Here is a 12,336-nt window from a genome sequence, read left to right on the forward strand (position 1 = left end):
TACGCCTAAATATAAGAATAATTTACTTCTTTTGGTTGGGCTTTTTCAAACACAGTGGATAAAACTATTCTGAGACGTATTAATAAGAAAGCACTGTCAGCTGTCGAAAGTGTTGGATTCAGATTTTCTTCTGTTGTAATGATGACACAAACGATAAAAAAAATAAGAGTGAATGTGATATATTGTGTAGAAATTAATTCAGGGGCGAGAATTGATTTTTCTCTAACATATGAAGCAAAAACCCAGCAGAATAATATGAGATATGGATGTACAAGAAGTCACCAGGCGATTATTTTCCATCAACAAATCGACCCTCTCACAAAACTTAATTTTATATCTTAAATGATGCAGTCGACAAACCTGAAACTGAGGCTCTGAAATAGTCACACCGTTAGCAGGCAAAAACAAGAACCTGTGGTGGGCCAATCGATAGAAACTTCATTACCAGGAAGCCCGGCTAGTAATCTCCTTGGCTGCAGCTGCAAGGGGCATACATTCTAGCACAGCACCTCTTCTCAATAATACATCCAGCCTGCACCTGCAGGAGCACAAAGGCACATTCACACAACTGTGTTGATTAACACTCCTGTACTATCCTGCCATCGTTGTCGTCTTTTTTTTTTCCCTTCCACCTGACTGCCGATCAAACACAAGCTCACAGGGTTTCAGTGGTATCTTCTGCTGTTCCCTCTTGCAGCTCTGGGGGAGTTTTCTCACATCTGTGCATCTTCAGCAGCTTACAAATCCAGAAAGGGAGCAAACTTAGGAGGTGAGAAGCTGGGGGGTTTGTTTGGTTAATAGAAACAGACCTTTGAGGTTCAGATTCAGATTTTGTGTAATATATGACTGAGTTTGTACATCTCCATTTTACATCAAAATAGGCTCCATAAAGACAAGCTCCTGCAACATTTAAAAGCATTTTACTTTTCTAGCTCTTTGAGGAAATTTGGTTCCCACAAGGACGGGGGGGGGGGGGGGGGGGGGGGAAATCTACTTATTAGGAGTTGGAAGGTTTTTAGCTCTCAGATTTGTGTCCATAAAGCCACTAAAACAAAACTGGTCATTTATTCCCAAATTGCATTTTGGTGCCCAGGCCATCATGGCTTTATTGGTCTGCGCCATCAATAAGTGATTATTGTTCCTGCTTTTTATGTTAATCCAGCCAGTAGATGGCAGTGATAGAGCAAGAACAAACTGCTTACTTCACAGTGGAGGATTTATGCAAATCAGACATATGATTGGAGAGATAAAGAAAATGTTACACAGAACTAATCAGATCTCTCTGCTTGTGCTTGGTGTTGAGTACTCAGATTGTAGTGAAAGAAAGAAAGCCTTGATAGTCTTGAACGGCACAGATTAAAGACACCCTGAGTCTGGAACAGAACCGAGCCTCCCCCCGTGTTTTACTGGAGGTGCAGGGTTCTTTTCTCTGTATGTTTTGTTTTTGGGTCTGTGAACACAGAGCGGATGGGACTTGTTGCCAAAAAGTTCCTCTTTTGTGGGCATCTGTCCAAAAGATAATCTCCCAGACGCTTTGAGGCTTCTCAATATGCATTTTAGCAAATTCCAGTCGGGCTTTTTTATAACTTGTCCTCCTCATCTGTCTTCCAGAAAGTCTGACACTGATGACCCTTGACCTTGGAGGTTACCTCTAATCTCTCTGAAAGTTATAAATTATTCCTATTATCAGTCTCTTCGGTTTATCATCTTGCAGCCACGTCCAGGGAGGTTGGCTCCGGTCAGAATAATCTGTCCAGCTGCTTGGAGACGGTCTTCTAGCCTTTAATGAAGACACCTGACTGATTGAAGACATGCTAATTACAGGAACACCTTAGTTTAACTTGTCTCTACAGGAACGAGTTCAGCACACTTTTAGATTTTTGTCTTGCTTTGACAGGTTTTTCTAGGTCAGGGTTAGTTTCATTAGTTTGTTTTTTTAAAAACAATTCCGTTGAACCAAACTTCAAATCAGTGACTCTTTTTTTATTAGTTGATTTTTTAATATTTTTTTCTTATTATTACTTCTGTCAGTTTCAGTTCACTGACTTTTGAGGAGTTTTTTCTTTGACCAAAGGGTGCAGACAAATTTATCCACATCTGGATGAGCTAATTCTGTTTCTTAAATGCTTTCAAGTTCTGCAAAGGTTAAAAAAAATCACCATGGAAGTATCTTCTGAGGTAAACTCTCAAGTCTGACTGTCACAATTCAAATTATGTGGACTGATTGGATTTCTGTCATGCTCTATAGGCTTACTGTTGAGTGCCACTCCATTAAACTGCAGCAATTATAGGTTTGCGATTAAAAACAGGTCGTGCAGGTTTGATTTATTCAGAGGCACAGAGAAAAAAATATTTCTTACCGCAGAGTATTAATTATCCAACAGGCAGCTCTACAAACATCTCATAACAAGCCAGCAGTGATGCATATGAGCTGAAGTGTACACTTTAACACAACAGAGGCAGAGCTTCATGCTGGCAAAGTAAATAAATGGAACTTCTTCTTGTTTGTGGCAATCTCCAAATGATGGTAATTAGGGTAAGGAGAGTATTTTGAGCACCAGGTTAATTTGCACTAAATGAGACGATATATTACCCATCAGACTTTTTCCCTTTAAAGATTATTGCAGCATGCTTGTGTTGTGAATTATTCCATGTTTACACCGATCAGCTCTGAACAGGTCCGAACTGTGGGACAGAGCAATTATTCAATTTGTTCCACTGTGGGCCTGATTTCACCCCGAGACAATTCGTTTTCTATTTTTCAACCAAAAATAAGGAAAGAGGTTTAATTTTAGTTTATTTTATGGATTGTTTTGCTGATGCAGCAAGTTTAGAATCTGCTCTTAAACTGATGTTTAGGTTTAAACATCACTGAAAGACTTTTGTCCCTTCCTCCTTCCAGACAAACTTTCTTCTCATTAGTAAAAATTTATGCAGACTTTATTTCAAGTTTAAGCTTTTTTTTTCCATCTACATTGTTTCCTGAGCCACTTGCTGTGTCTCAAAAGTTGACTTTGTTATAAATTAGTCGTGTTTTACAGTGTCAAAAATGTACTAAAAAAGCATTTGTGATAGTTTTGTGTTGTTTAAGTACTCCAAATGTTTCGTTCTGTCACAGACAAACATTTAAAACACATTTAGTCTGATTTAATTTAACTATCCTCTTGATCAAACCTAAAACTCTTTGCAGCTACAGTGCAACGCCATCGGTTATGATTCATTATTTGACCCTTATTTGAAACCAGACTTGTAAAGTTTTTGGAACCTAAGCGATGACATCTCCTAATACTTTTGTGTGGTTATATCCATCTCACTTAGCATGGAGCTGTCTGGTTGCTATCATGATAGCTTAGGAGCCCTTTGATTAAATGGAGAGACGGAGACTAACCAGCCATCTGTTAGGAAATCTGCACAAAGATTACGCTGCCTCATCTCACACAGACTCCCAACAACAAATGATGTAATTAAGACCAAAGTAATACTGCCTCTTGGCCTTGGCCCTCTTTCCTTGTGCAACCTTTAGTTGTAGTTATTTTTTTTACTCTTTACTTTAGTCAACTTTTAGCTGAGGGGCTGTTAACACAAAGCAGTTTTTCAGTGAAACTGGAACATTTCTGTTGCAGTTCAGCCAGTCGGATTATCTGACACTGAAACTTGTTGAACCCAGGTCTCAAAGTGGAACCTTTTGGACCTCCCATTCGATCGAAGGAAGCCACATGCGTACCTCAGACAGCTGCAGTCCACAGCTGTTCTGCACGAGGACATCGACAGCAGAGAGCTGGTTACGTTACTCACCCTTTTCAACCTGCAGCAGCAACCCAACATCACTTTGAGTCCAAACAAAAGTCTGATGTAACTGTTCACAAACTCAAGAGACAGGTGTCTGCTCGCGTCAGCGCCAACTAGTGACCTGGCATGGAAACTACACCGGGTTCAACTAACACAGCACTACCGTCCTAGTCAGCATCTAAATACCTTAAATGTTTCCAGGAGACTGGCTTCCTGCAAACAGAGCCTAAAACGTCACATTGATGGGTAATTCATCGAACTGGGAGTTGGCCTTGATACACGCTTTGAACTTGACTGAATCCAAAAACAATTGGAAAACTTTTAGTTTGAAGGCAATCATAACACTGCTGCACTTTTAATTCTCACCAAATAATTTCTTAGGATGCCATCATGTGTCCTGATGATTCTTTCTGAGCCCGCCCCTTTCACAACTTTCCCAGACTGTTAGGAGCTACACGCTAACGTGATGCTCCCGCCATGGATTGTTCCCATGACTTGTCATAAATAACAAATTTTTAAATAAATATTTATTATTAGATGGTTTGTGTGAATGTGAGCGTGTGTATATGAAAATGTGGGCAAGTATGGGTAAATGTGAACACATTTTTTTGGACTTAGGCAGACATGTATATGTGTGTATAAGTGGATACATCTGTATTTATTTTCTTCTTGTATACAGCCAAATACAGCTAGTGAAGAATTGTAAATAATAAATGGACAGGGTAGGATCACATAAGTTTATACTTCTAACTACTCCCTTTTGGATTACTATTATTAAAATAGTGTTTATTTTGTGGTTTTTACTTCATTATTATATATGAATTAACTGAGGATATAATTTAATATTATTAATAATATTAAAGTTTAAAATAAACTGATCAGAGCCTGAAGTGTCGAACAGACCATCGACACTCTGGAGGATTTTGGAGTAGCTGAGTATTGGATTCAAAATGCTCTTCTCTTTTGAGGCCATCTCTAATCTTTCACCCCATGCCTTTTAAAGCTTATTTTATTAATTTAGCACCAAATCGTTACAAAAAAGAAACTTCTCTCAGGGCTAGAGAAAGTGCAGAAGTTCAGTTCAAGTTTCGGGTAGTCTGCTGTGGGTTCAGAGGTTTCTGTAGGTACCATCATCCTTTCGCAGGAACAGTTCTGTTTGCAGCTAATACTTTTGTATTGATGCTGTGGTGTTTGCTCCTTTTTAATGAAATCCATTCCTCTCTCCACTGTGACAAGTTCTCTGGGCAAACTTACTGCAACGAAAGCCCAGCTCGATATCCGTTCACCTCCATGTTTAACAGTACACTACATACACTAACCTTCAGACATAAAACAGTCTATACAGGGGGTTTCTCAAATGCATCAGTCTTGGTTAGATTTTCAGTTGCAAATGTTTTGTTTTTTTGAGTTATATTACTGAGGAGGTACACAAAGGGATTTTTTTGTTTTGTTCGTTTTCTCATGGCATCTGTCTGCAGTCCTAACAACCTATTAAGCCGTGCGAGCTATGCTTCTATTGCACACCTAAACACAAGTAAAGTTAGTCCAAAGCACTATCCATCTGGAATATAACTTAATGTGCAATTAGCTGTGATCTGTTGTCATTTGGAGCATGTGCTAGGAATGCCTCTCAGCTTCTACCAAACCAAGTTTTCGCTCAGTATTTCTCTAATAATGTCTCAAGCCGTGCAGCTCAGACAGAGTAGGAGAGGAGCCACGTTATACTGAACATGTTTAGATAATTATAGACCTTTTCAATGAGTCTGAAAATCCTAAAAATGAGCTGTGGACATTAGCATTAGTCTGCTCTGTTGGCTTAATTAAAAATGTAGACCAAATTTACAGCTTCTGTACACGACATGACGAGTTTCTAGGACACTAAAGAGTGGATTGAAAACTGCAGCTAACATTTTGAACCCCAGCACAAAATGGCTGACTCACTATAAAGTGAATGAGTTGACAATCTGAACAGAGTATACAGAGAACGGGGCATCGAGAACCGATCAGTAACGGGGGTTTTGTGGCATACGAGGAGCTAGAAGCAGGAATAACTGAAGACATGCAGTGGCTGAGAATATAAAAACATCATACCAGAGAAGGTGAAAGTATTTAAACCCACAGTAAAACATAAGGCCACTAAAAAAGAAAAAAAAAAAAGATTAGTTTAATACATGAAAAGACTTAAACTGTGGCAGGGAGAGCTTTAGGGAAATTAAAGACGTGTCACCCGCTACCTTTCATGCCAGAGTTTTAAACTCAGATAATCTATAATAAGAAGGAACAGAGGTTTGCCGTTTTGGTCACGTCATGTAAAAAATGCTGCTAAAACACTAACACTCCAAAAACAACATTCTGAAAAGATTCCTGAGATATTACTGATTTTTATGGTAGTATTTTTCTATACTGGTTCTAAAGCATCACTTTGACCTATTTTTTCTGAATATTGAGAGAAGCTGGGCTTCACTAAGTAAAAGTGATCCTCTGATTACAGTCAGTAAATAACAAGCCCAGACAAAGGTCACACTATTGAGCTGACATATAAACAGCATCACCGACCATTGGAAAATTATTTCTGTGAGGAAGCCGGCAACATCACGTAACATATGTCGAGTTTTTGTTCCCATTGGGTTAAAAAAACCGTCCTCGTGAAGCATATTTCCATGAAATTTACCATTTCAGTTTCTTCATCTAAAATAGCCGTACTCCAGGGCCTCTGCATCTAAATCGAGCTCTTGGATGACTTCCCCTGATCTGCTGCTTTCCCACGCTCTGAAGCCTTTTGGCCAGCTCCACTTCAGTTTGCAGAAACATTATTTTAGCTCAGTGTAAGAGCCAAAAAAAAACATTCAATTTGCAAAACACAAGATGGATTTGTCATTTTTTACTCATTTGGCTCTGTTGTCGTGTTCTGTTGTATATCTTACAAAGTAATTTTCATGAATTGTCAAATCTGTCTCTAAAACCCATCAGAAAACAAAGCAGGAAATGTGAGAACTGATATCATTTTGGGGCCTGCCATTAGAAAAGCGAAGGAAGCAAAGCAATGCATGGTGAAGCCATTTCTAGGTTCAAAATTAAAGATGGCCGCCACACCTGACTTGGAAAATGGCTACAGCTCAGTCAGTTTTAGAGATATTAAGCTACAATTTGGTGTGGTAGCAGCTGTCAGTAACATCCAGCTATAACCCTAGTGCTAACACAGGCTTTGTTTACAATTCAAAATGGCCGACACATACAATACAAAACAAGATATAACTCAGTCATCTTTAGCGATACGGAGCTAGGATTTGGTGTGGTAGTAGCTGAGAGTGATCTCCAACAGCTAAAAGCACAAAGCCCCTGAAAAGTTTCTGGTTTTATTTAACATCCATGAGACGTTGTTGATGACGAGCAGCAACAGCAGATATTTAACGCAGCGTGAGCGGAAACGAGTGTGAGTGACGGTCTCAATCCTCCCCTGTCCGGAGAACTTCAATCACTCAGTTTTTTTTTTTTTTCTGAGCAGTATGCTTCCAATCCCAGCAAACAGCTGGCCTGGCATTTAGAACACGTAGGGATTAGGGCTCAATCCAGAGTGAGACCACAGCAGCACTTCTGATGCTCCGTCCTTCTCTCTGCTGGCTTTGGGATCATTTCATTCCTTTCCTGTTGCTTTCGGGCATTCACATTTGAAGAAACACGGGAATTAGTTGCAGTCATTGTATCTAAAAAAGTCAATACTTTCTGTCATTTTGTAAACACATATTTACAAATTCTCATGTCAAAAAAGCCAAAAGCTTTTAAAAATGTATGCTATCAGTTTATTTGACATTGAAGGCGACCCGGTTCAGTTTTGCTGGTATCTGTGTGTGTTTATCTGCACCACGAGCAAGAGGACACATCTGAATAAAACTCTCCAAGAGTAATCTTAGGATGCAAATCTACAACTGATTGATTTTGGAGTCAATTCTATTCAAGATGGCCTCCATAGCTAAGCAATCTTTGCAAACACAAACCTGGTTATGACTCAGCCGGTGTTGCAGATATTGAGCTCAAACTTTGTGTGTTCGTACCCAAGAGTCACTGTTTGGAGTCAACTCAGTCTGTTTGTTAGCAAAATATCAATTCAAGATGGCTGCTGCAGCCAACTGATTTACAAAACACAAAAATGGCTATAACTTGAGCTAAAGTTTGGAGTGGTAGTAGCTGAGAGTCAACCCCCAACACATGCTTCAAGGGATAACACATCTTGTGAGACGTGGCAGTGGCGGCCATCTTGAATTTAAAACTGTCATGAAAGGCAGCGAGTGATACGCATCCCTTCAAGGAATGCTAGACCTTTAATTTGTAATGTTTTTAACTACTGCTGGATTAAAATAATCTCTTGGCTCGGGGTGTTTCATGTCGTCATCACGAGCTCAGCTGATCATCATATGCTTTCACTCGGCCGCAGGAATATGAAGTATGCAGCTGCGAATGACAACATGGGTGTGAGCGGAGGACATGCAGGTGTGTGTCGATGTGCTTTGATGACATACATAAAAGAGGAATCTCGCTGGCTGTCACCTCTCATTGGTCAGCTCGGGGATCTGATTTGCATGTGGTGGGAGTGTCCTCCAGCAGCACTGAGATGAATGACTTGTTCAAGTCAGATAGAAATAAGGCATAGCACTCAGCAGAGGTCTGCTCAGCTCAAAGCTCAGAATGCCTGCCACTGTTCCTGCTGTAAGTGGAGCGTGCTGAGCTGGGATAGAAACATGTCCAACAGCAGACAACTTAGCCAAAAAGGAAGAATATGGGTAAGTTTGATGATCATTTGTTTTAGTATAAAACTCATCATGACTCAACTGCACATGTAAATAGATACTTTTGTATCCATTTGTAAAGAATTAGTTCTTTTTCTGTGCTTTTTATTCTAATAATCATTTAAAACAGTTTGATCAAACAATTAACTCTTTATAAATCTAAATTATAGACTGAATTAGATCTTCTTTCTGAACTATAACTTTTAATGTTCAAATCACTGGCATTTGACTAACTTTGTTACTGACAGTAAAACTAAATATATATTTTTATGAGTATACTTTATAAGAAAAAAATAAATTAATATATCATTTACTTAATATCTCTCTGTTCTGTAGCTCCTTAAACTAAAAGATGGTTACTTGGCTTGTGTTTCAGGGATTCTGCATTCTCTTGCTGTCCACCACCCCCCTTTCCTGTCTGGCAAATTTCAGTCAAGCAAAAGAGCTCATCTATAAGATAAAGGAGGGATTACCAAAAGGGACTTTCATCGGGGCTATTGGAGTAGACTTACATTTGGATTTCACAGTTGATCCCCCCTTTTTATTCAGTCTTTCGCAAAAGAAGGTCAGTGAACAATATGTGGACCTAAATAACACCACCGGGGAGCTTTTCACGTCTGCCACTGAGATCGACAGGGAGACCCTCTGTCCTTACAGCTCGGAGGGACAGGCATGCGTCCTCTCGCTGGATGTGATTGTGTTGCCTCAGCAGTACTTTCAGCTCGTCAAAGTTAAGATCTCGATTGAGGACGTGAACGACAGCAGGCCCAAGTTCCCAACAGATGAAATCTGTATGTCCATCCCGGAAAACGCGCAAATCAACGCTCGCTACGCGGTGGAGCAGTCCGCCGTCGACCCAGACTTTGGTATTTACGGAGTTCAGACTTACTGGCTGGTTAATGACTTTGGTGTGTTCACACTGGACGTTGAGGAGAATGAAGGCGGCGAGCTGACACCGTTCCTTATTGTGACAGAGAGTTTGGACAGAGAGACACAGGAAGAATACATCACGGATATTATAGCAGAGGACGGAGGGACCCCTCCCCTACTTGGAGCGGCTACTTTAAAAATTGTCATCACAGATGTGAACGACAACTGCCCCAAATTTACAGAGTCACAAATTAATGTGACTCTGCATGGAAATTCCACCAAAGGGAAACCTTTGGCACGGCTTCATGCTTTTGACTCTGACCTTGGAGCTAATGCTCAGATCAGCTATGCTTACAGTGACCGGGTGCCGAGGGATACCCGCAGCTTGTTCCATTTGGACAAACTCACAGGAGCGATCAAGCTAGCCCGAAACATAGACACGGTCACAGCCACGTTTTACAAACTCACCGTTCTGGCCAACGGTCCCGGTTGTATCCCCGCGGTTGCAACTGTAACTGTCCACATCATCAAAGTGGTTACAGGACCCCCTGCTGTCGTACCTCGGTACATTGCAACAGAAAAGGACGGCGTGGTGACAATAAAGGAGTCTGAGCCAGCTTTCTCTCCGATCGCTTTTTTCACCGTTAAAAACATTGGCAAGAACCAAAGGGTGGATTGTTACTTGGAAGGGTCTGGTCCCTTCCGGCTCGTCCCTTACCAAGGACTCAAAAACGAATACCTCCTAGAAACTACAGAGGCCTTGGACTACGAGAAGACACAGGATTATGAGCTAATTTTGGCGGCTAACAATACTCAAGGAATAGTCACCAAAACATTTCTGAAGGTGCAGGTTTTGGATGAGAACGACAACGCTCCTGTGTTTCAGCAGTCTTTGGTGGAAATATCGCTTGAAGAAAATAATCCACCAAACACTTTTCTAACCCAGTTCCAAGCCTCCGACGAGGACGGCGGAATTCAAGGGGAAGTGTTTTACCTCCTCGGAGGTGATGCCCCTGGGATTTTTGTTGTGGATCGGGTCACAGGTGTCCTGACTGTGACCACATCGCTTGACCGTGAGGAAAAAGAGAAATACCGGTTTATAGTTAGAGCAGTGGACCAGGGGACGCCGCGGAGGGAGTCAATTGCAACAGTGGTGTTGACAGTGGAAGATCGCAATGACAACAGTCCACGTTTCATCAATAAGGACTTCACTTTCTTCGTGCCTGAGAACTTCCCAGGGTTTGGTGAGATCGGTGTCCTGTCTGTAACAGATGCTGATGCTGGAGAAAATGGCTGGATAGCCCTGTCCATCCTCAACGGCAGTGACATCTTTATGATAGACACGGGTCGAGGAGCTCTAAGGGCCAGGACATCGCTGGACCGTGAGCAGCAAGGGACGTACCAGCTGTGGATTGAGGCTGTCGATGGTGGGGAACCTGCGCTTTCCTCTGTTACTATGGTCACCGTGCTGCTGTTGGATGTAAACGATAATCCGCCAGTCGTCCTCTTCCCTCAGTCTAACCAGTCTTACATGCTAGTGCTGCCTGATACAACACCTGGAACATCAATCACAGAGGTGTACGCTGTGGACAAAGACACAGGCATGAATGCTGTGATTGCATATAGTATCATTAAAAGGAAAGGCGGAGAGCCGGGTTCGTTTGCCATCGACCCTGAAACAGGAAATATCACATTAAAGAGGGAGCTCAACAACAGGGGCCTTTACAGCCTTCTGGTGAAGGTCAGCGATCACGGCCAACCTGAGCCGCTTTACTCCACAGTCATGGTAAACTTCTTCGTCAATGAAACCGTGAGTAACGAGAGCTACATCCAAAGCCTGCTGACCAGAGAGGCAGACATCGAGGTGGAGGAGAAGCCCTGGTTCGTTGGCCAGATGAAGGATGGACCCGAGAGGTACGAGCTGATCCCCTGTCGGCTCATCCTCATCGTTCTTTCAGTGACGTGTCTGGGACTGTTCTTCCTGGTTGTCGTTCTGACATCTTACATATGCTGCAAGAGGTATAAGAAGATCAGGAAGAAAACGTCAGATGTGGAAGTACCTTTAAAAAATAAAAATGACTCGGGACACTTTCTAAACAGAAAGCTCAGGCAGATCTCCAACATCTGATAATCGGCTCTCAACAAATCCAAAAGATACCACTGTTTACATGAATGTTTACAAATCTCACAGTAAAAAATAGACCTTTTACATGAAGTTGCTTTATTGCTTTTGCCAGACGATTGTTGTTGTTGCAACATACGAGGTTTGTGATTTGGTTACATTAAAGGGGCAATCAAACGATAGTGTTCAAGAATACTGCCACTAAAATGAGACATGGGCTGTTAGAAAAACTACTGACATGTGAGTAATAACAACACTGGAACAAAGCAACAAGTGTAAATACTGTAAAAAGTCTTTTACAGCTTTATATCAAACTTTTGCATTTGCATGAACATGAACATGAACCAGTTTGAGAGATGGTCCAACTCTTTATATCGTCTGTCACTATTATAAATTTGTAAAAAAAAAAAAAAAAAGTGGTTGTACACAGAAGTTGTAAAGTCGTAATATATTTATTTTTCTAAATAAAATGTCCAAATATATTCAGAAGGAAAATGTTTTTTTTTTTTTTCTAAAATCACTTTCTCTGCCCTGATAAACTTGATTTATTTATTTTGAAATCTTAAATTTAGTCACTGAGATCATGTGCAAAATGTTTAAACTCTGTCTGATCACAGCCCCCACACACTTTTGTATTAATTAATTTATTTACATTCCTCTAATTTATAGAACCACGTCATTTAAAATGGGACTATTAAAATGCAAGTGTTTGTGAAAGAAATTCAGATAAACTATTAAAGATGATTTATTTTTAAAATACATTGGACTGTA

The 12,336-nt window shown here is 40.7% G+C and overlaps 1 protein-coding gene across 1 annotated transcript; it reads left to right on the top strand.

The window, feature by feature from the left end:
- Positions 1 to 8,407: 8,407 nt before the first annotated feature.
- On the top strand, positions 8,408 to 12,048 carry LOC108250589 (protocadherin-20). Its single transcript, XM_017440542.3, has 2 exons — positions 8,408 to 8,567; positions 8,950 to 12,048. Exons 1-2 carry the CDS (start codon positions 8,526 to 8,528, stop codon positions 11,569 to 11,571), a joined length of 2,664 nt encoding a protein of 887 aa, XP_017296031.1. The 5' UTR covers positions 8,408 to 8,525; the 3' UTR covers positions 11,572 to 12,048.
- The last annotated feature ends 288 nt before the right edge of the window (positions 12,049 to 12,336 follow it).

Source organism: Kryptolebias marmoratus, linkage group LG15, assembly GCF_001649575.2.
Source record: "Kryptolebias marmoratus isolate JLee-2015 linkage group LG15, ASM164957v2, whole genome shotgun sequence".
Classification (NCBI taxonomy): domain Eukaryota; kingdom Metazoa; phylum Chordata; class Actinopteri; order Cyprinodontiformes; family Rivulidae; genus Kryptolebias; species Kryptolebias marmoratus.

Coding starts and splice junctions, on each gene's coding strand:
- LOC108250589 (XM_017440542.3), top strand. CDS start 8,526: ATGTCCAACAGCAGACAACTTAGCCAAAAAGGAAGAATATGG. Junction 8,568..8,949: donor GCCAAAAAGGAAGAATATGG/GTAAGTTTGATG, acceptor CTTGTGTTTCAG/GGATTCTGCATTCTCTTGCT.